The sequence below is a fragment of the Trachurus japonicus genome, chromosome 3, assembly GCF_045865225.1.
Source record: "Trachurus japonicus isolate A0001 chromosome 3, Traja_1.0".
In the NCBI taxonomy this organism is placed as follows: Eukaryota; Metazoa; Chordata; class Actinopteri; order Carangiformes; family Carangidae; genus Trachurus; species Trachurus japonicus.
In genome coordinates, this window is record NC_140909.1 from 17,472,217 (window position 1) to 17,499,168 (window position 26,952).

General features: G+C 42.7%; 1 protein-coding gene across 2 annotated transcripts in view; it reads left to right on the forward strand.

The window, feature by feature from the left end:
* Positions 1–1,364: 1,364 nt before the first annotated feature.
* sema4bb (sema domain, immunoglobulin domain (Ig), transmembrane domain (TM) and short cytoplasmic domain, (semaphorin) 4Bb) overlaps positions 1,365–26,952 on the forward strand; it is a 55,606-nt gene continuing 30,018 nt past the window's right edge. Inside the window, exons 1-2 of one of the 2 annotated variants that reach the window (XM_085764765.1) lie at positions 1,365–1,699; positions 23,216–23,668. In XM_085764765.1, coding sequence (XP_085620891.1) covers positions 23,548–23,668 — 121 coding nt within the window. In that variant the 5' untranslated portion in view covers positions 1,365–1,699; positions 23,216–23,547. Of the gene's footprint in view, positions 1,700–10,497; positions 10,726–23,215; positions 23,669–26,952 lie in introns of those variants that run through there. The other variant, XM_085764757.1, reaches the window with a different exon arrangement.

The following is a 26,952-nucleotide window of genomic DNA, read 5'->3' on the forward strand; positions in this document are numbered from 1 at the left end:
GCAGTCTAAAGACAATGCAGCCTAAAAAATACATTAAAATTTAATTAAAATGGGCAAATCTTTGTCACCTCACAGAAGATAAATGTAGAAACGCAATCCTTATGAGAGAGATGAGAGGATTAAAGATTTTTTTAAAGAAAACTGTATCACACAAAATGAACTTGTCCTTAGTCAGACATCAGAGGATTTGCTCACTTCTTGACTTCTGCTTAAGACTTGAGGTAGACATCACTGCAACCTGAATGAGAGTGCAACATAACAACACGCCGTAAGATACACACAATGCCTTCAGGGCTAAACACAGGCTTATCTTATGAAAATCAACGAAGAGAGCTGCAAGAAAAGACTTCCTTATCTTAGCGTTTCTGCCACCTGCACCCCTCCTATCTCATTTTATGCCTGTCTTGTGCCAGATTGGTACAGACAGAGCAGAGGTGCGAGGATGACCCTGAGCTGTCATTGTTTTCCCACTAACGCCCTTCCCTCTCCCTTTCTGTTCCTTTTTAGGGATGGCAGGCTGCACAAAGACAGGTGATTGCTGCTGCTATAGGGTAAAAAAAAAAAAAAGAAAAAGGTGTGTGTGCGTGTGTGTGTGTTTCTCCTCCACCATTTAGAGATGTGCTATGTCAAAGCCAGGAGAAAGTGTTTGGAATCACTCACCTGAAATGTCAGTGACTTGCTAACAGGGTGTCCATCAGTGCTTTTTCAAACTGACAAGGGAGCCATTAGCTGGTAGCTGTGAGTGTGTGTCCTGTGGTGAAAAAAAGGCGTGGGATTGAGATTTATTTTAAATGTCCATCTGCAGCAAACTGTTCTTCAAGACATTTATAATAGAGAAAAAAAAGAGGAAGGGAATCCAGCATCTGGAACACATCTGTACATGAAAGCTGTGACAATCCTTATTTATAGATACCAGGAACATGATCTATGAAATGTGGTGTGATTATTATACCTTCTTGATTATAGCTCTTGTTTATGTTCAGCTCATATGTACACAGACACACACACACACACACACACACACACACACACACACACACACACACACACACACACACACACACACACACACAGACACAGACACAGACACACACACACACACACACACACACACACACACACACACACACACAGGTGCAGGCGACATGACGACACTGTTCTGTATGCAGCATGGACACAATCTTTAATCATCCTGTGGTCCGCCTTAGAGGGGGAATATACAGTGACGGTGATGCAGACACAAACATACACACGGACACACACGCACACACACACACACACACCTTCCCCCACCCGTAGCCCACCCCCTGCAAACCTACCGTTCCCTAGTCCATGATGTAATGCTATCAGACCCCTCCTCTGCCGTCTCTCCCTCCCTTCGTCTCTCACACACTCCTCTCTCTCTCCTTCTCCTCATTCTATTGGTGGCTCCCGCCTGCATTTGCTGGATCAGCTCTGACTCCCTGCACACACACACACACACATTCACACACACGTACACATTCACACACACACACACACACACACGTGCACCTACTGGCATGCACACACTCACACACATGCAGTCACACACACACACACACTTGCGAGCTCCCTCTCACACACTCTTACACATACACTACCAGGGGGATTCCTCCGCCACTGCAGCTTCTGCTCACTCCACCTGGCTCCCGTCTTCCGCTGTGGGGGGAAAAGAACGGTGAGTCTCTCCTTTCTCTTCTGACAGCAGGCGATTGTGGTTCACAGTAACACAAAAGGATGAAAGGACTGTGAGGAGAGTATAGCGGACATCAGGAGGCAGTGCTGCCTGCCACTGCAGCCTGGGAGGAGGAGAGGAGAGGCTCGCGGCTGAGTTTGTGCTTGGAGTGATGAAGTGGTGTGGAGGTTGCTCAGTTACAACAGATACCGGTCATCTCGACGCTGGGTGCCATGGCAATAGGTTGCATTCAATCAGGGTCTTGGCTCATTGTGTGTCTGTGTCCTAGTAAGGTGCTGCTGGAAACCTCTGTAAGATACACGTGTGCATATGTGTGTGTATACGGCGTCTCTATGTGTGTGTGCTCTGATCTGTTTGTATGCATATGTGTGCATGTGCAGCCTGGCTTGTGGAGCCTAAATATGCTCCAGGGTGTTGTGTCTTATCTGGTTTCCTCTGTGAGAAATGTCAGTCACCTTGCTTTGCTGAGATAACACAGGGAAGGAAAAAACGAGCTGAATCACATGAATATAAAACCGGTGCTGCTGCTGCTGCTGCTGCTGCTGCATTAAGTTCCTGTGATGGTTTAGTTTTGCTCTGACTCGTGCCAGCTGGACAGGGAGGATTTATTGGCTACAATAAAGCCTTGACAGTCTCATTATGTACATATAGATTGTTCCTGTTGTGGCACTGACAAAACAGGGTGTGTGCATGTGGTGTGAACTCGTCCAAATGTCACTGTGCCTGTGACATTTGGACACTAGCGACGCTCCCTCTGTCTTCTCCTTTCCCATTATGTGCACTGAGCTCTTTCACTCTAAGGCTCAATGACATTGAGTCTAATAGGAAAAGTAATTCTATTATTGCCACAGCTTTTGACTGCTAAATGACACATTAATGATAATAGAACCGGGTGAATGAAATCACTGGTGCATTTTTCTTTCTGTGCCGTGGTTGACCACTTTGCATTTTGTGAGGAATTGCACTGCAAACTAACCTTTTATATCCACTGTGTTGAAATGTTAATATTTTATATGGCTGGTCTGCTCCACATGTGGACACTCTCATAACTAATTCATCCAGATGTTTTTCCATTTCTATATCAAACAGAGCTGACAAAAAAATAAGCCAGACATGATTTACTGCTTTTCCATTTCAACATAAATGCCAAAAAATGGTTTCTTTTCAAGTATCTCCACCCTTTTTAATTGATTAGTACATCGCTGGGATCCATCATTTAAATAAATATCTAATAAATCTGGAAGGAGGTGTAATCCATCAGATGCTACCAGCTTACTGGCAGCAAACCAAACAATATTATCTATTTTCCACGCTAGATGATCTGCATGCCGTTCTCCAATTAACCAACAAACAAATTAGCTTCGCTATGCCTTTCAACTTTCACATTATTATCAGTGATTGCAGCTAAAACCACACAGAAAAGGGAAGAAACCCACAAAGATATTTTGGAAACCAGCTTGCTTTTCAAATTCTCCACAGTCCCTCATGGAACAGGCTGTGCAAATATGTTGGTGGATTTTTTAATCGATGATTAGCACATGAAACAGCTCTTCCTCGAGGCTGTTTAACTCTGACACACTCTCTGTAGGCATAAATGGAAAGTAATTAGGATGGTAGTCCGACAACAAACTAACAGGCGATGAGGAAGGGCAGTGTATGTACAGTCGCTTCCCATTGGCTGTTAAAGTATTATTTGGGCCCAGTTAGCACGTGGTCATACTTAGATAGTTTATTGATTTCTCACAGTTTGAATCCCATTAGTGGCGGCAACAGACACTGTGTCTCCCTACTCCCCCAAAGACCTTTAAAAGTAAGACTGGGAGCTGATATTGCAGTCATACGCTGCACATTTTGAACTTGGCACAGAGTCTAAATGTTAATATTCTCCCCGAAGCAGATCTGCAGTTATTAGATCATCCTCTGATTGTGTGAGGAGTCTTTTTTCACACCCGTTTTGACACAAATTGTGAGCGTGGAGCTTCGGGAGACCTGGAGTTGAGGTTGCAGAGCTCGTAATGCTGATCTGCCCTCACTGAATGACTGTGCAGACACCTAATGAACAGAGATTAACATGAACATATGAATTCACTCAAAGTAGAATCGTAAAAAACTGGGGAAGCTAAAAAAAAAAAGAAAAAATCTATATCACATAGACTCTGCCAACTGTCCAACCAATTTGCTTCCTGACGATATCTCAGCCCAGGATTCACTCACAGTACCTCTCATTCACGTCTGTCACTGTTTCACTGCACAGATTCTGTGTGAGGGTGTGTTTTGCACTCCATACACTGGCCACGTGAGCACTGCCAGCTGTTGTTTTTTTCCTCATTTTTAATCAAAGATGTGATTGTTTGATATTTTTTTTCCCCATTTGCACTAAACAGAGACACCACAAGTATTGCTAAGAATAAAACATGTGAGGATGTTGGGCCTAGTTATGGAAAGAAGAAGAAAAAAACAGACCCAGCTGCTCTTGTTCTTCCATTCTGTTCCATCATACAAACTCACAAAAGGATTTTCAACTAAAACATTTCCAGTATCTGAATGTATTCAGTCTAAATTGTTGACTGGACTTAAGAAAAACAATGATTACTTTCAAAGTAAATGTCTGTGTGTCAGGTACCTGGCACTGCACAGTGGTAGAGCAGAGACTAAACAATGAGCAGAGCAAAGTAAATATAAAAGGAGGATCTTTACCCATAAGAAAATCGTATTTGTCTGCTCACACCTGCATTATCACATGCTCTTCTCAAGAAGCTGACTTCCTATATGGTTGTGACAGTTGAGGTTCCTGTCACTATGCCTCCAATTGATCATGTGCCCTGGCTACTTGGCCAAGGGGATGTCCCTTTGGGTGACTGGCAAGCGCGCGTGACTCTTACCCGGGAGGTGTGGGTTCAATCCCCGCCCGGGCCCTCTTCACCTTGCCACATTCTGGCGTTGTTGGCAGGATCCATGTAGCACTAGGGGTGGGTCCATGGATTCCTAATGTGTGGCAGCCTGCGCGGAAGCACGAGGACGTGCTTGTGAAAAGAGGGGGAGAGATGTGACAGTTGAGGTTCCTGTCACTATGCCTCCAATTGATCATGTGCCCTGGCTACTTGGCCAAAGGGATGTCCCTTTGGGTGACTGGCAAGCGCGCGTGACTCTTACCCGGGAGGTGTGGGTTCAATCCCCGCCCGGGCCCTCTTCACCTTGCCACATGGTAAATAAGTCAGATTTCACCATTGCTAAAACCCAATGCAGGATCACTAACACCTTGCTTTGCTGTCCAAGCAGCTGATGGAAATTTCATTCTGTTTTCAATGAGCTGTTTTTCTTAACATTCCTCAAACCTCCACAGAGATTCACTGAGAGTAGAAGCAGCTCCAGGTTTGATTTTTCTGGTCTTTAATTTCAGGAAAGAATCACAAAAACCCTTAATGGATAAACCTGCCATTAAATCTGAACAACACACAGGCAATTTCTTATATTTAATGTTATTCCCGTTTAATGCCGTACCTTATTTAATGTCAAGACTAATAAAATTATTTGCACTGAGAGAGTCATAAAAAAAATAAGAAACTCATTAATTCACACTGGGTGCCTGGAGGCTTTCCTCCACTCCCCCCCATCTCACTGTGCAGCTGTGCTGGACCTTCACCTATGCCCTCCTACTGCGGCATCCACAGCCTCCCAGCTTCAAAACCATGAAGAAAGAGCCAGACAAAGAAAATCTATGTACTGATGCACACCCACAGACACACGCCCACACACACACACACACACACACACCAATGTCTACATTTAAACGGCACTGGCTGTCACTGACTTCACTCCCCTCAAGCTCTCTGGAGAAAACCAAACCACATTAAGGTGCAGTCATCTCATAACATCCTATAGAATTCAAATTAATGCCACATGCCCTTCCCCCTGTGTGTGTGTGTGTGTGTGTGTGTGTGTGTGTGCTGTAATTCATTATAGAAGATAAACAGGCACTACACTACACCTGGCTCTGGTATGTGTACATGGCATTGGGGGTGTGAGTCCATTTCGTGCCATGACTCTTTTTATGTATCTTTCTCTTTTTTTTCTGCAACGTTATTGCTAAGCAGAGATGCCACGAAGATTAACCAAAGATAACATCCTTCTCTTCTGTAATGTCTATAGATTTATTAAGATGTTTCTTTTGTGAAGTTTTTACGAAGCAGACAACTCTAGGACAAGTCGGAAATTGGAAAAACAATTTGATCATATTGTGGAACATTAAATTCAAATCAGCACTTTTCATTCAAGATCTCAATAGTGTACTATTTTCCAGGGTGAGCTGCATTGACAAGTGAGCTGGTAAACCGATATGTTTTAATAATGTGTTGGAACCAACAAAAAAAGCCAAAAAAGCACTTATGTCAGTCTGTGTTGATTTAATGTGTTGGGAAAAAAGAACCAATTAAGATACAGTATATGGCATAATTTGCTTCTGTGTGGTTTTGCGGAGTGGAGAGTGTGTGTGAAAGCAAGCAAAGATGGAAGTGGTATCTGTGGTAACAACAGTGATATTTCACCCTTCCACAGTGATGCTTTTACAAACTACATGGTCGTGAGTGTGCTCTCTGGTTTCTTACATCCTCAGTTGACCTCAGGTTGGAAAAAAAAAAGGAAACACAATGTCTCACTCACCTCTATAATGTAACCATCCAGATAGCTGTGGGCTGTACACTGGCAGTTTTATGGTCCCAGATTTTGGCATAATTTGTCACTGAGGTTTACACTTTGACCTCAAGCAATTTTTGAAAATAAGACTTAAAACAATAAAACCCCCAAATCACAACAATTTGAGCTGAGAATATCCATTGGGTTGGTAGTTGTTAGTTACTGTATTATGAACATTGAGGTGAATCACTGTCCGAGTTACTGGTTCAGTGCCTTTATATGGAAGGACAAACATCCTTCCAACACTTGACTAAAATATCTCGCATTGATTTTTCCTCAGTCGCCAACAGCAGATGGATTTCTTTGGCTGAGCCACAACAGCAAGGTCAGCCCTCATGATGTTGCTGACTAACTGACTGACTGACTGACTGACTGATCATATTTCCACCAATAGTTGGTTTGTGTTGAGTCTGTTTCCCTGGCTCAAACAGTTTCTATTAGGGCGGTGTTCACCACCACCACCAGCGTTGCAAATATAGCACATTAGGGGCGAGGGGCCACTGCATCCCAATTTGTGTGGTTCAGGTTCACTTCACATTTTGCCATTGTAATGTAGCCCTGCTGTTGACAGATCACATGCAATAACACTGAGATGCTCAAAAAACATAAAGAAATAGGGCCATGGTCACTGCTGGTAAAAGTGGTAAGACTCACAGACAAGGAGTAGTTTGGTCCTTTCTCTCTCTTTGTGCTGTATCAAAATATTTTATACATACAGTGATAGTGAAAGAAAACAGATTGAGGACTAAAACCAGCTGACACAAGATATATTTTTCTAGGTTCTAGTCTAGTTTAGCTTTGAAATAAATGTCTGGACAACTACTGGATGCACTGTCATCAGACTGTCATCAGACATTTGCTCCGCCCCTTCAATCCCTGTCCTTCAGCATCCTCTGACTTTTTATCAACATCATCAGGATGAGGTGAAAGGTTAGACAGTGTTTCATTTATGATTTTGATTTCAGACTGTTTGGTGGCACAAGTATGGGGACAGAGGAGCTGTTTTACCTTGGGACTACAGCCACCAAGCAGCGAGGCATGATGATGGTACTGCGAGTACATAAAAGTTGCCAAAACATTTATTCTGATTATCATCTCATCCTCCAAGAAACATTTGTTTACGTCAGTTACCCAAACGTGCGGAAGACATATGGTGAGCGATTACAGTTTGATTTAAAGGTATCAAAACAGCAAGGCATTGCTATCCATGATAGATGACCAGCTTGTCAAAACAACCCAACCTAGGATCATTTATAGAGGAGGCAGATGGGGGAACTTTCAGACTGGAGTGCTGCATCAGTTGAATAGTCATGAATCATCAGTGTGAAGAGAGGAGGTCTCCTGAGTGGAGAGAGAGAGAGAGAGAGAGAGGGTGAGTGAGATGTGGAGACATTTTTGGGACTGCCAGAGCGGGACAAGGTGAGGACACGGAGATGAGTCATGGTGCTGTTAGCTGCGCAGGAGGCGCCTGCAGTGGGCCGCTCTGCCTTCATCACAGCCTGCAGGGGAGGAGCTTACCGACGGGCGGGGTGGGGTAGGGGGTTGGAGGGGGGCACCTTGTGCTACAGGAGTCATGGGTTTGACCTTGTTGCATGTCAGTGACTCTTGTCTTCATCCTCACTTCCATGTGATGCAAATCACTAATTACAACTCATAGAAAAAGTTTTGCAGATATTTGGTGATGAACCAAAAAATGTTGTGGTCAGATTTTGACCTGGTGATGATGGCTGCAGAGAGATTCATCCTCTGGGAACCATGACTGTAGGAATAACTCTTTCATTCAGGAAAAAAATGCCATCCATTGGGCCATGTAAGATTGACAAAAAAAACTGCTCTTCTGGTAATTCTTTAAGTATTTTATCTTATTTTTGTGTGTAGCATCAATGTCTAAACTTTAAGGGTATTTAACCCTTGAGAAAAAAAAGTGTTGATCCCATTGACATATTGGCTTTTCTTTGTGTTGCTACTGCTCATGGATTTGGGTGGGCAAATCCACAAAGCATTTAAGCAAATCTCCAAATCTGGTGTTGTGTATTAACGAAAGAGTCTGTCATATGCTTAACCCCAATAAAGACTCCATGGGTGTCCACGACCTTAATATGAATGGCTGCTGCTGTATGCTGCCCTGTGCCTTTGCGTGCCAAGACATGTGGGATATTGTTTAAGCACAGTGGCAGATTAAGGGTAATGTGGTCAACAACTGCGCATTTGTGCAGTTGCAACTATGTAAGTCTTAAGTGTAAAGTCAAACTAAAGCTATCAGGCTTATTTCCAGGGGGTCACTTCATGCAGAGCTGCAGAGCTGCTCAGCATCTTGAGGCATCTTCAGTTACTTAAGTTGTTTTTGTTTTTGTTTTTTTGTATGAGGTAGATGCTTATTTGCATTCATATTTTTTTTAGCCATTACTTTTTGGAGAACTTCTCCTGCCATAAATCACTGCAAAGAGAAAAAGTATTTTTCCCAGTTGTGCAGGAACTCGTAGGCTACTGCTGAGTGGTTGATCCGCCCCCTGTTGTTACAAGCCTGACTTTTGCATAAGTTGGATGATTTTAATCTTCTCAGAAGTAATCCTTGATTGAATTTGAAGGATTACTGCAGGCACGGCAGATAAAGGAGAGCAACTTTGACTTGCCGTCTGTCCATCAAAGAAAATATAATAGACAGAGACATGCATATAGTCGAAACAAAAGAAAGACGGGGACAGAGTGTCAGGGAGAGAAGCTGTCATAAGTTTAACCCCCACCTGTCACACATGTCTCCAGTGGTGGTGGTGGTGGTGGTGGTGGTGGAGGAGGCGTTGGCCTTTGCTTTATCTGTGGTACAGTCACGCAGAAGCAGTCTGAGAGTGACAACATTTCCAGAGTAAAGCGTCAGGACTCTGACAGACTGGGCCATCAGGATGCAGCCTCCAGCCTTCTGCGCCGGGGTCGGTGACTGTCATCACATTTCTGGGTGTTAACAGTCAAAATATCTGACAAATTCGCACATTGTCACACGTCACCGAAAGCAAGAAGCCAGAGACTAATTAATAATGTTATCTTCTCCCCTGCGGGTGTGAAGAGTGGTTTGTGTTATGCATGAGAGCTCAATTTGTGTCCCTCCTTGTTGAGAAAAAAATAATGCTAATTTTGTTTGGACATCCTGAGTGGAGCAGAGAGGACAGCCACGTTAACATGACAGACCAAATAAGACGACAAAAGCCCACAGGACTTTTTTTTCTCTCATAAGGGGGGAAAAGAGATTACATGAATGGGTGAATGTGGTTATGTTTAGGTCTTTGCCTTTGCACATAATCCCATGTAATTCTCTTTGTGGTGGACGCTCTGAGTTATCACTCATTGTGTGAGGGCTGCAGGGGAGACCTGAGAAGAGAGGGGAAGAGGGAAGGAAGGAAGTTTCTCTAAGCAAAGAAATCTATCACTGTCACAATCTCAGAGATGCTGAGAGGTCTGAGTTTCTTCTCTTCTGTTCTGTTCTGTTCTGTTCTGTTCTCTTCTAGAATAGCCACTTCAATGTGATCAACCCATTACTCCTATACACTGTTATTCTATATGCTGAGATTGTATATATTTTTTGTCTGTGAAAACATCTTTTGCATCGTTTGCGACCACTTATAGGCTACTTAAGGCTTTTATTGTGGTCAGTCATGTAAACCTCTGTGGCCTAACAGCAATTTGGGGGTGATTACGATGTAAAACATCTCCATGCTATAAATAAATGAATAAGAAAAACAAGCAAATAAAACGAGAATCCGCTAATTCTATTGTGCAAGTTCCCACAAAGAGGCTGCGAGCCTTTGCTACATTACAAAGGCGTTTTTCGTCTATAAAAAAAGAAAAGGAGAAAGAAAACAAAAAACATTTTTATACTTTGGCACACTTGATGACTCGATGTGGGACTATTTTCTGACAGACAGAGGGAAATTGGTCATTTTAAATTGTAGCTTTGATCATATCATCAAGCTTCATGCTTTGATAAAATAAGTGATAGATGAGTGAGGCTCCTCATGTAGGCTACTACTGGTTGCAGGCAGCATGTGCTGTGGGAGGAGCCTAAAGTTTGGAGGCTTGAAAGCGGCCAGCCTTCAGTGTGTAGTGGAGGAGGCTCGTCTTCAAACGCCCGGAGGATGGACTTCACGGACTCAGTAAAGGACTGTTTCACCTCGACAACAACTCTGACGCGCACGTGAAGGATTTAAATCTTGATTGTGGTTCATTTTTCGACAGTTTTTGGTTTCCAACGACTGTGAGGATCGGCGCGTGTGACTTTTTTTTCTTCTTCTTTTTTTTCTCCTCCACGCTACAGCTCCTGGATGGTAAGATCCTTTTGTGCCTGCTCGGTCTGCTGCGGTTCTCACCTTTACAACGAGGAGGAATGAGAAACGGAATATATTTAAAATGCAGCGTTTTCATTATTATTATTATAATAAACTCCACCTCATTGTGTTTTAGTGGGGAGATAATGTGTGCGCCTATTAAGACGACGAGGCAGTTATTATTACTATTTTAAAGCGTTAATGCTGAACCGGATTTTCAATGTATTTTCCTATAGACTGTGTTGTTGCTCACGTTAGTGGTGTTTTCATGACCTCTCCATCTGGGATGAAGATGGTGAGGGTCTCGTCGTGCACATGTCTTGAGGACATCATTGCATTCAGCCATAAAAATCTGAAATATAACATGTTGCAAAAAACAGCCTGTGGATGAGAAGATGGACTTACCCTGGTTTTTTTTTTTACTCATGTGGGTAAACATCTGCTGTTTACATCAAACCCAAAGAAACAGTACAGAAACAGTGTATTTGCACTACAGTCAAAGAAACATTTGTAAACTGCTGCTGCTCAGTCCTCAATTCATCACTCAGGTCCGTTAAACCCAAGTGGAGCCTGTAAGAATTGATTGTATCCAACTTGCTTAATGTTGTTTCCTGTTATTTTCTCCGAAATAGTCGCCTCCTCCCCTTATCTGTGATGGCCTGTTGTAAAATGTGTTGACATGCATCCAATATCAATCCTCCTCTCTACTGAACAAACACAGTTTGACAGGACAAAGCAGCTTTTTTTCTAGGTCACAAGGAGTACTTAGAGAATTTGCACTTTATCCTGAACTGATGGAGTTTAGAAAGCGTGTGAGAGCCAAACCCTGGTCCAGTGTTTAGATGGCGCTGATATGGTTTGTTAGAATCAGCCTGTAAATGACCAGCCGGGCAGTGTTTCCCCTTTAGGCCTCTGCCGTTCCTCCCCTCCCCTCCCCTCCCCTCCCCTCACCACTGTGGGATACTGTATCAATAACTCTAATAACACTGATAATCTCAGGCTCTCTTACTGTAAACAAAGCTGCAGAGACTTCTTCTCTAGAAGCACTTGCAAATCCTCCCTCTGTTTTTCTCTGACACACACACACACACACACACACACACACACACACACACACACACACACACACAGACCCCCACCCACACAATCGCACACACATTCAAACCCTCAAAACAAACACACAGACTCCACCCAACACTCCACCCACTGTAACAACTTCAGAGGAATGGTCAGCATGTGGAGAGGTTGTGGTAAAGAGTTGGAAGGGAAGAGGAAAGTGGGGAGAGGGAGGGAGGAAAGGGGGGGCACTCTGATGCTTTTTAACTCCCAAAAGGTTAGTGATGTCTCATATAAAGTGTCCACTGGGACTGGAAGTGATCATTGTGAACTGATGGGAACTTGCATGTCCGTGGTCCCTGTGCAGCCTCAGTGCTGAGGTGTGGGAAAACAGTCATTTCACTGGGCCGAGGCCAGATCGCACCCAGTGACGCAGCAGGCACGAAGCCAGCCTCGCTGAGTTCAGGAATGGTTCATTATCCATCTCGTGAATAAGAAAAAGGGAAATGTATCCCCTGTAGATTTTTTGTTTTCTTGGAGGTTTTTCTGCAGCTGGAACATTTGGCAGCGAAGGCACGTGAGTGTGAGGAACCTACAAGGATTCTTGTAGCGTTGATGATGCAGCTTAAACTGTGAAAAGTCACACGTTGCCTTTTACACATGGGCGGTATAAGGTTTAATGGTTTGCATTTACATTCAGTAAAAACCTGGCTGTAGCCCTGTCCGTTGACTGTCTCTGTCTCTGTTGTGTCTACGCATAGCTTTGTCTGCCAGTTGCAAGGCTATTCATATTCAGCATGACCTGCAGGTCCTGTAGAAAGGCTGGCCAGGCCCTGCAGGGGTATACATGTTGGGCGAAAGGAGCCGTCTGGATGCAGGTGATGCTCCTCTGAGGCCATGCTGATAAGCCTGAAATTTATTTTTCCCAAATTGACTTTTCTTCCCTCTCCTGTTGCTTTCCACTCTGGCATTACTTTCACAAACAAATCTGTTTTGGAGGAGTGGAAACATCTGTTCCACACGCATTTGAACCATTCATGCCAGACCGCCTTGGCCACGCTTGGTCATCATGGTTCACACATCACCTGAATCTGTGGCTGCAGGTCCAGAGAGTATTCTCCATTAAATGCATGTAGTTTCTTTTTATAGTGGGGATTAAACATGTTGTGTCTCTAATAGCATTTCAAGTAATTGCTGCGAGGACCAGAATATCTGCTAAACTCAGATTAGTGCTGTATTCCTATTGTAATCCTATAATTGTCCACACACCCATAATAAAACAGAACAGTGATGGGACCAAGTTTAACAGGTTTCAGCTTTGCAGGTTTAGGTCTCTTTACTCTGTGTGAAGTCACGCAAGTGTTTAAGTTTCAGTGTCAAAAGTGCTCAGTGCATAACTGAGGTGTCTCAGGGATGGAAATATATTATATAACATGTTCCTCTCCAGAGAGAAATTAACGTCTTCTCTTTTTTTGAAAGAAATGTAGAAAAAAAGATAAACTGTGGCTTTGTAATGGAAAACAGACTTTCTATGTGCCTAATGTTTTTCCTGCTGAATCCACAATATCTTATATTTCAGCTGAGTTGATGTGCACGCAGTTATCGTCTTGAGATTGAGGATTTACATTGTGAATTATCAAGTGGGATCATATGATTCAACTTTAAATATGGAGGAAGGTGAAAGTAAAAGTGCTTCATTGCTTAGAACAGAGAGGAGTTGAACAGATGGTTTTAATACTGTGTTTTTAATTCATTTGTGTCAATAAGTTACATGCACGTATTGATTTATGCATGCCTGGGTGCAGAAAATCCATTTTTATTAGGGACTGTATGAAAATTATTAGAGCTGGAAAATTGGTCTGAAATGCAAAGTAAATGTGTTTGTAATTTTATTCTTTTGGCTGACAGCAAGATAGTCTGATCATCGGTCTGAGAGAGCAGCAGGACTAGTTTTTGCCACAATTAAAAACTAAAATAAATTAAATAAATAATGAAAAGTTTCAGCCCCCTCCCCATGCAAATAATTTGCAAACCGTCCCTTACTTCACAAAATGGGCTAGTTTTGGCTTCTATTGCAGTTCCATTGGAAATCAATTAATCATAATATTAACAGTCTTTTTAATCACTTCCAATTATTTCCCAGTTTAACAGTTGTTGCTGAATAAATTCATCTTGACCCCTCTCCTTATCTTTCCTGTGTATCAGCTATTATCAGTGGGATTGCTGCCAGCAGGACCCTCACTGTTGACTTATTGCTTCCTTTATTGGTGGCGACTGCTCGCGAAGACAAAGACGGAGTCTGTACCTGACAGTAAACAAAGCAGAAGAGCTTCAGCTGTACTTTTTCTTTCTTTCTTTCTCTTTGAAGTCGACATGTTTGCTGAGAGTAAACTGCCACCTGCCTGGCAGCGGCAAACCTGACAAACGACTCAGACAAACTGTGTCATGTTTCCACTTGGGATGAGTAATGCGAACAGATCTGTGGTCAAAGCTTACGGTTACAATCATCGGCAAGTGATTTCAGTGACGGTCTGACCAGGTAAAACTGAGGCCAGTAACAAAAGAAACCCCTGTCATCTGATATGCTTTTAAATCCTATTGCCCAGCTTGTCAAATCATGTAAAGAAATGAGCCCTCATGTCGGTTTAACTGCAGGGATTACTCCGGCCCCCTCCCTCAAACTCAATATTTAAGTCATGAGATGAATAACCTACTATGGACAGCCAACTCTGTGGATTTGATGGCGTAATTAGCAGATGAACTGTGATGCTAACACAGCATGGTCCAGATCTCACAAAGGCCTCTATTGTGTGTCTACGTGATTGTAAATCTTGGACCCTCCTTTTGTCACGCCACAGAGTTTGTTCACACTCTTGACTGACATCATCATTATCATCAGCCCTGACAGATGAATGAGATATTGTGTGTTGAGGTCGTTTGCAGCTTTGATGGCAACACTGTGCCCTATATATCTGGGCGAGAAAGTCACAACGAGACCAGAGTGGCAGGGCAATAAATGAAAAGCCTTTCTTTCTGTATTTCTTTCCTTCGTAGCCTCACTGCTGACGTCTTTGGACGGTCATTAAATTGCATTCTGTCGAGCTGCAGAGTCCTGAACTAGTGGAAATTTAGATTCCCCTTGTCTCTGTTTTTTGTTGCGACGTTCCAACCTGAGGTGAAATAATGTTCGGCTGGGATCATGAGGATTTCCTGATTGGCCAGCGCACTTCATTAGTCTAAATGGGTCATTAGGTTAAAAGTGTGGAGGGTTTTTTTTTAAAACCCAGAAGCACATAATAAACAAAAGGAGATTAGTGTAATCTATTTTCTAGTGAGTTTGTAGTCTCATAGCAATCATTTTAAATCCAGTGAAGTGGTTCACACATCTCCAAAGGTTCCCATAGTTTCTTTAACTGTCTGGCTGTGATCAAGTGGCAGTCTGGGAAATGATGCCTCCCTATCGCAGTATGCTCTGACTGACGTGCACAACTCATTATTGACGCTTTGCAAATTTTTCAAGAAGCGATCTCCCACTGTTCCCCCGTTGGGCTTGAATAATTTGAGGCAAGGGCAAGTCTGTATCAGAGGGAATAGGGTGACCCCCAACTCTCTTTTAAGCACTTATCTCCACCGCCAGTTCTCCTTCACTCACTCGTTTGAAATGATAATTGCTCCTTCCTGCATGGCGAAGCCGAGCAGTATGTACACTGTAACGTAAAGGGAAGTCTGACTATTCCTCAGAGTCTTTTTCCAGCACTTAAAAGTGTCGCATCTCACTCTTTGCTCTTCGTTTCTGTGCAGTGTTGTGGATATAGCATGTTGGGATTGGTGTCGCACAGAGACCAGTCCTGTTGCTAACCTGAAAGATGCCACAGAGGGATGTAAAATCTGAGTTCATCACCGCAGCTTAATGAATACTTTTGACTGGGAGACACGGACATGACGGGATCATGGAGACAGTGCATGTACTGTAGTTAAACAATTAACACAGATCTGTGTGGCTGCTTGGGGTCATGCAAAGCCAATTAGGGCATATTCAGTGCCCGGTCTTGTACCTGATTACCATGTGAAAAGGAGGCTTGATGCACAGAGGAGGATAAGCCAGTGAGGGTGTTTTGTGTGTGCTCTAATAACTGGATAATCGGCAGATTAAGAACTGGAAAGAAGAAAAATAAGTTCTCATTTTACATATGTGGATGAGCATATCCTGATTAGGCCATTAAATTTCCATATCTGTAATAAACAGTTATCAGTTTTTAGTGAGTATTATTATTTTTTTTTAGCAGAATAGATTTTCACAAGTTTTCATTAAAGTGTGATCATCGGATTATTTTATCTACTCACAGTAATCATGTTGTGTGTGCATGCAAATGTCAAGTGATTATGGTTGGTATTCAAGTTAATTCTAATTTCCTCTTGTTGAATACAGCAGTTTTTTTCCCCCAGTTCACCAGATACGCTTATCTATCATGCTGAAAGGGAAATTTTGATCGATCACAGATTGAATCATCAGTGAGTGAGTATTTTTGAGGTGACTGGTGGGTTATGGCCTGAATAACAAGGCCTTTACATCACTATGTGCTTTCATTTTAGGGAAAATCCAAATTTGTGTTGCATCTTCCAGTTTTTATGGTCCGAAAAATCATTATCACTGTGTGTGCGAATGCTTGAGGGGCATACCACAGCAGGATGCATAACAGCCAGTCGTCAATAGAACAAAGATTTGATGAATAATGAATAAGACATGCAGGAAAGGACCATATCCTTATATTATCACTGCGGGATCACATAAATAAATAATTCAGTAAGTCTGCTGGTTTTAATTCTCAGAGACTTTCATAGGATGACACACCCTGTTGTGTCCGAGAAAGTATGCCCGCTGACAGAGTCATGGGGTATTTGTCTCTGAATCTAGGTTTTGGGCCTTTTTGAAATAATGAATTGTTAAGGAATTTGCCATGTATGAGCATCAGAATACACAGTGTTTAGGTTATCACTATCAGATCTCCTGCTGACAAACAGTGGATGTAGTAATTAATAAATCTTTTTATTCCTTATCTATCTTCACAGTCATTGTAACACAAGCTTCTTGCTATCAGTAAGAGAAATACATTTGCGTAGAGGAAATGGAGAGGGATATGTTAAATCTGTGGCGCCTGATTAGCAGTCAGATCAGCTCTTTGGTGCTGTTTGTTCAAATTTGTCTCTCTGCCTTCAGTGTGCAGCTGTTCTACATTATAGACCTAAAAGTTGGAACGCGCATAAAGGTTTTTATTTTTATTTTATCCGAGGTTAAAATCTCTTCTGTTCTGTACTGACACAGAGGTCTCGCATCGTTTCAGAGCCAAAACAAAATCATGTTACCTGCAGGGTAGAAGCAGTCTGGGAGGAGACAATATAAGAAGCGTGTGTGTGTGTGTGTGTGTGTGTGTGTGTGTGTCTTTATTTTCTTCCAAACCATAACTTAGGTGAAAAAGTGAAAGCCAAAAGTGAGGTGCTTTTGCTCACTTTTTAGAGTTGCTGCTGTCCCGGTCCCATTGACTGCTTTACTTCTCTTAAAATATTTACATTTAATCAGTATTAATTTCCTGCTCTGTAGGAATTTCCGCAAAGAAGCAAAAACAAAACAATATCTCGATGAAAGATGTTTTCCCAGGACTTGCATTGTGTCCAGCTTGTTATGAGTTATGAGGACGGGGTTCATATTAAGAACTGCTTGAAGGCCTCTGTGAGGATATCCTGGAGATTTGTCCCTCATCGATGCATCGCCCGTAAGGTGGTACTGTATGCATCCCTAAAAAGGCAATCAGCCCTTTTAGCACCACTGTGAGGTTTCAGCTATGTCTTAGTGTCGACTTCCTGTTTTTAAAATACCACAAATGTGGTAACTTGTTGTTCACTGCCTTTGGAAACGATGATGTCAGGGCTGATGCAGTGACCTGGGTTAAGTGCAGGTCATGCACGGTAATACACATGTATTATGTATGTGTAAATGGCGTTAAGGGTGTTGTGAAGTTGTGGTGGATGGAGAGCCTTGTTTGATTTGCTAGTTCGTCCTGTGACGTCATTACTCCTCATCTTTGTCTCATATTTTTTTTATCACTGGGTTTCCTCAGACAGATGTGCTGATTCATGCTTTGGCGTGTAAACTCACGAGTCGCTGTTAGGATGAATTTACTATGAGCTCTGCCAGCTTTAGAAACAATTGCTGCTGCCTCACAACTGCTGGTGGTGGAGGGTGGTGGTGGTGGTGGTGGTGGGGATTATGGTTTATTTTTAACCCAGTCGTGATTTATTTAGGGGACTACTTCCTTGGTGCTGGGAACAATCTGCTGCTCAGCCCAAACCTTCCTCAGTCTGACTCCCAGATGGACTTGGCGAGAGTCAGTGTGGTATCCCATGTTGACACACAGTAACTTACAGTGTTGGGCCGCCAAGATCATGTGAGACTGAACTTCACCTTTGACCCCCTGACCGAGGATGCCACTCAGGAAGTTGACAGACGGTTTACAAACCTTTCCGTGCCTTTATATGTCCTGAATCATCTAAAATCACTGACACTTAGTTAGTTGCATGCAATGTTACATTGTGTCCTTGCAGATGTGTATGGTGATGCTGTTAAAACCAGTTTGATGTTTGATGGAGTATTTCCTGTGTGCTCAGTGCTCAGTCTTAGTTAGCTTAGCACAGGAGCTCAAGACATCTGCACACAGTTGTGTAATTGTTGTCGTCTCAGCTGGCTCACTACAATTAACCACTGGTGAACATAGATTCAGCCCCTTGCCTTGGGGGGCCGATGATGATCTGCACAGTCAACACCTCCATACTTTAAGTCTTGGCTGGCTACACGTTGGTTGTACAGTAGTATATTGTCTAATTTACCAGATGTGTCATGGAGCTGGACTGAGTAAGGGAGTAAACAAAGTGCTTAAGCTGTTGAGTAATTAGTCATGTAATTAATTTCTTGCTATGAGTGACATGTAATTAGAAATTAGACCAACTGATGTGGCCATCATTGTTTTTATTATAGCTACATACTTCACCAGTGACTTTATGCAAACCCTTAACAGGAGCTCTTAATTTGGAAGTTAATGTTATTATAATGATGCTTAACATAAAAAATAATGGTAATTACACATATTCACTGAATGGTCAACCAGTGAGGTTTTTTTGGGGGGGTGAATGGAGTTATAACCTTCACCCCATCCCCCCGGCTGTTTGAATTTAAACTAATGCACTGCCCACTCAGCTAAACAGACGGCTATAAGTGTGAGTTATAATGACAGTCACAGCATGGAGCCGCTGCCTTGTCAGTCACACACTGAGGTCTTTTCTGCCCAACATAATGGCTCTATAAATCTTCCTGAATGGTAATCTAGACCCCAAGGGGCCTCGTTGTTTTTAAGGTTGCACACTGAACAAAAAAAACAACTTTGACATTTTTCCAGGACAAGAACAGTTATCTGAACTGGTGAGTTTTTTTTTTTTTTTGGATGCGGTCTCACAGAGTCACCTTTTAGACCTGGCAACAAGTGAGGGATGGCTTCAAATGCGGTTGCAGCGGCACAATTAAATTTAGATGCTTTTATAGTTCTCTTTCGCTCTGGACTAAGATGTACTCATGATACTGTTAATGGATTTGATGGCAGCCTAACCTAGCCTCATGTCAAGCTCTGAGATAGCTGCTCTCATCACAGGGTCCTGGCCGGCCGCTGATTATCTCCATAAGTGCCTCGGGCCGTGCCAGAGACTAAATGAGAGACAAGTCACTTTTGCGGAGAGGAGTTATTGGGAGCCGGTCGTCGAGTACAAAGCCCGGTCGTTAAACAAAGCTAGCCAAATGGTTTCGCGTTCATGCTGCTCCCCATCCAGTGAACTCGCCATGACCTGGCAGAGTGCGTCGTCCAATGTGTCTGTCACATCCTTTCTCTCTCTCTCAACAGATGCAGGTATTAATAGGGAGCCTCCGGGGAAGTTCGAAAGGTTAATGAATCTGTAGCCTTAAGCAATATGGCACCAGATTCACCCTTCATGGAAACACAGAGCGGCAGACCCGCTCCTAGACGAGCAGATGGGTCCTGTGGCACTGAGCATAGTGGGTCGCCTGTACAGCAACAGCTCCAGCACAATAGAGCTCTAATCCTATAAATCCTGTAACTGTTGCTTCTAATAAGATCACTTTCTTTGGTCGAGTACTTGCTGTCAAGTATGATTGAATACTTATTAATATTTAATACTTTTTTCCTCAGATCCATGCTTCGTCGTTCTTCAGAATGGATTAAGACACTACATGATTCATTTGACTGAATTGCATGTGTTTGTGACGTTAAGAATATGTAAAAGGACACCAGATGAGTGCAGTATTACATTATCGGTACCCCTGCTAAGGCTGAACAGATCTGCCTGTGGATTTGGTGAACATCTATCTTGTTGTCCTCAGGTGTTGCCTCAATTATATGAAGATTTGAGACATTAGTCATCCTGTACTTTGCATACCCCAGATACCTTAAAGTTTCCAGTCTGCTGCAGGGGCCCCTTCCTTTTTGTCATATTCGCATACAACTTAGCAACTAACTTCGGAGAAAAGGGATCACAAGGCATGTACGTACAGGTACAGAAAATGGGATCTATCATGTTTGTCGCACAGTTGAAGCCAGATTGAAAAAGTTTTACTTTGGAGTAGCTGCGCAAGTCTGTAGAAATTGGCCTTTTTACACACCTCTTACCTGGACAACATAACAAGTGCAAAGTAATTTTTGTTGCACCAACAACTTTTTTCTGCACTGAAAGGTTAATGCAAGAGTGAGATATTTCTTTATGCATTACTGCCCTCCAGAATTAGCCAAAAATAAAGTTTCCTTATCCCTCAGAGAGACAGAAAACCCTCCCTAACAGCACCCCTCTCTTTTCATTAAAATTTTAAAGGCCTATGGAGTTACATAAGGATGTGCCCTGGGAACATGAAGACTTGGGGTACGCGACACACACACACACAGGGCTGCCATGCTGGTTGTTGCAGTCTCAGCAGGCATGAGAGGGAGGAGGAGGAGGAGGAGGAGGAGGAGGAGGATGTTACAGGAACATGGGTGGATGTTTCAGCCTCCTGTGACTCAGCTAGCTTCACTGGAACAGCTGGAAGCCAGTAGCGAAGCGAGGAGTGACACAGACATATTGGTTCACTGCTTGAGACCCAGAGAAGCGGTCAGAGACAAGGGTGTGACAGCGTGACACAGATGCAGAGATAAGAAGAAAAAAAAACACAGGGGATGGCTAATGTTTTATTCAGCCAAACACATGTGACCTGTGTTGCCAATGGTAAAGGTGAGACGGATAACCTTCCACCTACCTGCAAAAAACGTCTGCCCCCCCCCCAGTCATTGTGCATGGAGGACATAGCAAGTCTGTCTGCTACCAGCCAGCAAGTCAACCAGTCATTCAGTCAGCCAGCTGCTGTTGTGCCAGTGTGGAGCTGTGTTAGCCAGCTACCCAGCCAGTGTTAGAGTTGTAAATCTGTTTATCCCGCATAGTCTTGTTGTCCGGCGTCCAGACTGAGCAGAAGTTGAGAACGGTTCCCCCAGCAGGGCCTTGTCCCACCAGACGAGCAGGGGCCACTCACTGACCCCCACTCATCTTGTGCTGTTGCTGGATTTATGAGCTACCGTAAATATTTGAAAGAGGTCCCGTGGGAGTCAGAGCAGTGATGCAAGCTCTCAACCAGAGACTCCATGTGCTCTCTGGTGTTTACTTTTGCAAGCGTCATCACGTATGTGGGAGCTGGTGGGGGGGGGGGGGGGGGGGCAGCAGCATGCAGCTCTGTGCAAATAAGGAGCAGTGACTTGTGTTATATCGCAGGAGAAGGCTTTGTGTGTTTACTGAGCTGAGGTCTCTGTGCTTTTACTGGGATTCTGGCAACACTGTAACATTGATTACAGTTAAAGCCTCTGGAGGCGGAAAAACACGTGTATTGGGACGATTTAGCAAACATGCTAAACAAAGATGGTGACTTGGGTAAACATTATACTCATCACACATCTGGAGTGTCGGTATGTTAGCATGTTAGAATTAGAGCATCACAGAGCCGCTAGCTTGGACATTGTAAAGCAGCTGCAGTCTGTATTTATATATTAACTGTATGGATCAAATGAAAAGGGCCAGTTGTTGTAACAAACCCACAAATTATAAAAAGCAACTCAGTTCAGTTCAGTTCCTCTCAGCTTTTTAGCATCTTTCAGCTCATTTTTATTGTATGTTCATACTGTTTTGGTCTGTGCGTATACTCTCATAGCATTGTTTTGTTTTTGTTACAGCAAATGGCTGTTTGGCTGGAGACAGCACTTTGAGCTGCTGCTTCCTGTATGAAAAGTGCTCTACAGATACAGTTTGATTAATATTTTATGGAACATTTTGACACGTCAGATAAAAGTGTTGGTTGGGACCAAAAGATTGTTGAAAGAAGAATGAATGAAGAATGAATTGGTGCAAATTTGCTTTTAGTCAGGTACAGTCCTAATGAAGACTGGCTTTGGGTTGTTGGCGAGCGTCCATGTTGTGTACGTCAGGAACTAGCAAGACACAATTCTTCTGGTTTATTGTAGTGGTTTCAAAAAGAAATACAGCTCATGTCCTGTTTGTTTTAGTGAAGTGGGATGAATCAGACAGGGAGAGTAGCTTTTTCAAGGGTTTTCCAGGAAAGCTGACCTTGAATAACAAAAATATCTACATCAACAGCACCTTATCTGAACATTCACACTGAAGCCAATAAAAGTCGGACCAAATGTGTTCAACATGCCCCTTTGAGACAAATTACAGAGTTGTCTCTGGAGTCACTGTTCTTTCATTTATTTCCCCACATGGCCACAAAATTAGAGCCAAGCTCCCATATTATCTTTCCAGTGATCTCTTGCCGATTGTTGATGACAGCGTAATTAAATATAGGGATTATGAAAAAATCAAAAGGACGTTTTATCTCGCAGAGAAACTTTGCGGGCTGCAGTGCAAACAGCAAATCAGACATTCGCTCAAATTTAAAAAGTTCATAAAACCCCTCGAGCTACCACATGATGTGTGCACTCATGTTAGATGACTGGTGGTCTGAGTGATCCGTTTAACTGAGTTTTTCTTTGGCACAGTGGTGACAGAGTAAATGGTAAAAAGCATAAATACTTGTCTCAGCCTCAGGACTGAGGGATGATTCAGGTCATTTTTGGGTGATGCCAACTCCTGCATTCTTGATTTATTGTTTGCAGACGAATCCACCTCCATCCTCCAGAATGAATCGCAGCTGCACGTATCGGTGCTTTTGCCTTAGCTGTTGATCATGGAATCAAAAGTTGGACATAGATCTGTTGTTGTAGCTTGTGTTTAATCTTTTTTTTTAACACGTTCTTGGATCCAACATAAAGTAACAGCTTCTCTCTCTCTCTTCTCTCCACAGAATCCAAAATGACTTTTACTAAATGGCCACTGGTCGGAGCTTAACGCTGATCCTTCCAAGAGCACGATGAGTGGATGAAAACAAGCAGCCTTTAATCCAGAAAGGATTCCTCGTCTCTGTGATAAGAGTCTACTAACCGTGTGTAAGGACCACAGGGAGTACAGGAATCAAGTCAAGGACACGTTCACTCCCCCCCACCCTCCCCTCAGCCTGCAGGAGGATGAGAACGAGAAAATAAAGCTCAGCAGAGTCGAGGAGCTGAATGAAAACCAAGGAATCTTAAAAAACAAGCATTTGTGTACTGTATGTCTGTTTGAGAGGATCCAGCAACCATGTGGACATCAGATGTCACTGTCCACTGTCTTCTTGCTGCTGCACTGCTATTGGCCAGCAGCCTCCAATCAGCGGTGGCCACTGAGGATGATGTCACGCCACGCATCAGTTTCCCACACGGTAAGTGTAAATAATTACCTGACTTTTGTTATGATTATTGCAAGCGTTGCTAGAAACCTGCCCATCCAAGTGTCGTTCAAAAACATAATTGATGGTCTGGGATGTTTAGCTTTAGCCTATGTGTTTTAGCACCACGGTTTGTGTTAAGGTAACTTGGCGCGGCCAGGCCCAAGTGAAATGCCGCATCCATCCCCGAAGCATAATTTAGGTCAATAGTGAACAAATACAACAAACACAGCTGTGTGTAGTGTGGTGTGTGTGTGTGTGTGTGTAGTGCAGCAGCCATTGCAACAGTATACTGTAATAATAATAATAATAATAATAATAACATTTATTTGAATAGGGACAGTGCATATTAATGAACATTAGTATAACTAAAAGAAATACTGCTGTAAATATGCCGGATTATAGCCAGGCGGCTAATTTGCGTCCGACGTCCCTAATAAATAAATAAATAAAATACAGCAGTACACCACAAGGAATAAAAACAAAACAATAAATACAATACATATAGCGAAATACATAAAAGTGCACTACACAAACAAGAAAGACAAAACAATAAAAACAATGTTAGACACGATACTAGGACAGGACAAACATTAATGTGCAAGACATAACAGTAATACAACAATCAGTCATATCGCCCCAGGTCCAGTTAATGGTCGCACTCTTGTGTGTCCTTAAGCCACTGCTTTCACAGAAGCACCTGCAGGCCCGGCTGCTGCACACATTAGAAGACACCAGTACTGCAGACACCACTTCTCATAAATACATGCACTGTAATCATATTCTGATTAGACGTCACTTTGCACAGAATTTACTGTGTGTGTTGTTTTTTTTGTTTTTTTTTTTAACCTTGAGCCTTGACAATCCAACTTTATACCTTCACCTCTGTTTATTAATTCTGCTTGACATTTTGGTCTTGTTCAGCTCCGGGTGCCAATTGATCTCACAAATATTAACTTAATGTGTTGCTTGATGAATCCATTGACTGAATGGAGGACCTCTTTGCACCTGACTTCATCATTGCATGTAATGAGTCCACATACACACTGCTCCTCTTCATGCGATAGCTGTGAATTATTAAGCTTTCATAATTCAGAAACACGGCGCTGTTTCCCCCTGTTGGTTCAGCTGACAGCTTTTTTTGGTAACTGATGCATTATGGGAGATTGTGACAAATGAAGGAGACGAGAAATCGGCTCACTGTTTGGCTCTAGCATACGGGGGAAATTGACCGATTGTCAGTTACCACGTTTTTTTTTAGCTGTTGGAAAAAAAAAATTTGTCATCATGATTAATCAAATTCACTCCCTACTTCCTACAGTGTTTTCCTCTTCTTCTTACTCTTCTCTGTTCTCGCAGAAATGCTCATACAAGCAAATGTGTCGGTCCAGCAGCACCCAAAGTACAGGCTTACGTGGATGTGTGGGTGTGTTGTGCTGCTATAAACACCTGTCGGACTCTGATGCTTGTTTTCTTTGCTCCTCAGCCGGCTCAGCGAAGCGTCATGCTGTAATTCACATGCGCCATCCCAAATTGGCATCGCTCATACCCAAGAACAACCTTTCACATACTTGAGCCATTTAACTTGTTTCTCAAAGCACTAAATGGATTAAATAGGCCCAAGGCTGGTTCCCAGCAGCTGAGTGTTTTGCAAACGACTGATGTGTCTTCTTTATTCGTTTTCCCTCACTCCGCTTTACTCCGCTCGGCTTTCATAATCTAAATTTCATGTATTTTGACATGAGCAGTTACTTACTGAGGTTCTTTCAGCTTGAGAGCATAAGTAGTAGTGTGAGACAACATGCTTTTCAGCTGATAACACGGTGTAGAAAATCTTATTTAAACGTCACTGACACCGATTGTAACCTATTCATTAGGAGTACGGATTTGCATAAACGGGGTCTCGAGCGTCGCTCACATGCAAAACGCTTCGAACATAAACTAGCCTCAATTCAACCCGCTCCATTGATACAAAGCATGTAAAGCAGGTCACCCCTTTAAAGCTCCCTTCTCTCTTGTATAGTCTGTAAGAAAAGGGGGATCCGGGCTGTTTTCTCCAGAAAGAGGACCCTTGCCTCAGCACAACCTTTTTCCTGGAACGGCATCCCTTTTTCTTTTTGTCCTCCTTCTCTCTCCTCTCGCTCCTTCTTTCTGTCCTAATGAGGAGGCTAATCTCTCATGTGTAGTGAGTGGAGGTTTTTGTGGTCGCTGCAGAGGGAGAGCTTGTCTGTTTTTCATTATGGTTCTTGTGCAGAGAGGCAGCACAAAGGATCATGGGACTTGAAGCAGTGAGCATTGGTTAGGCATGCGGCATGTATCAGAAACTTCTCATGCACGATGTTGGTGTCTTTCTTCAAAGATGTGCTAAGGAGCTGATTTATTTTTCGTCTTCAGCTTGCCTCAGGCTTTATCTTCAAGCCCGTTTGTTTTTTGTTTTTAAAAATCTGACTCATGAACTGTTGTTGCTGTGAATATGGCGCCTTTTAAGGTAGTTCAACATATGAGTATACTTGGTTGAAAAGAGTTTGGTGAGACGAACAATTCTGCAGTTTTATCTGTCCTTTTAGTGTAAAGCTACAGCCAGCTGCCTCTTAGCTTAGCTTAGCAAAACAACTGGAAATCAGAAGAAAACCAAACCCACCTACCAGGCTCTATAAAGTTTAGTAACTAACACATTATATCTTGTAGGTTTAATCCATACAAAAACAAAATGAAGTACTTGCAGTTTTTTTTTTTTTATCTTCAGACCAAACTCAGCTGGCTGTTTACTCATGATTCCTCTGTTTATGCTAAACCAGCTGTTGGCTGTACATTTTTATATTAGACCAGTAGGGATAGGTATGGGAGTGATTTCAAGCTTCTCTTGGTTTAGAAAGCTTTAACTTTCAGCTCTGTGTAGTTTAGTTTTATAGTCCATGAAAGAGTTAGTCTGTTGTAAACTCTAAAATTAAACTCTAACATTAAAGAAGGATGGACTGTAGAGTAAAAATGTTTTACCTACTGTCCATATATATGGTTTTGTTAAGTGCTTATAGGTGTATCTTATTCTATGTATTTAGAATCTCAGAGCCTTTTGTGAGGGTAAGGACATTTTTTAACAATATTATTTGGTGAGCACATAAAATAAGAACTTGCCATGTCCATTTTAATGTTAATTCTATATTAAAATAATTTGGCGTAGTGACAGGTGAGCTGGAAGAGAAACAAACGTCCCACAAGCCATATTTCAAAGCTGCAGCAATTTCACATGCGCGGTTCGTATTGTTTGCAGTTGTACT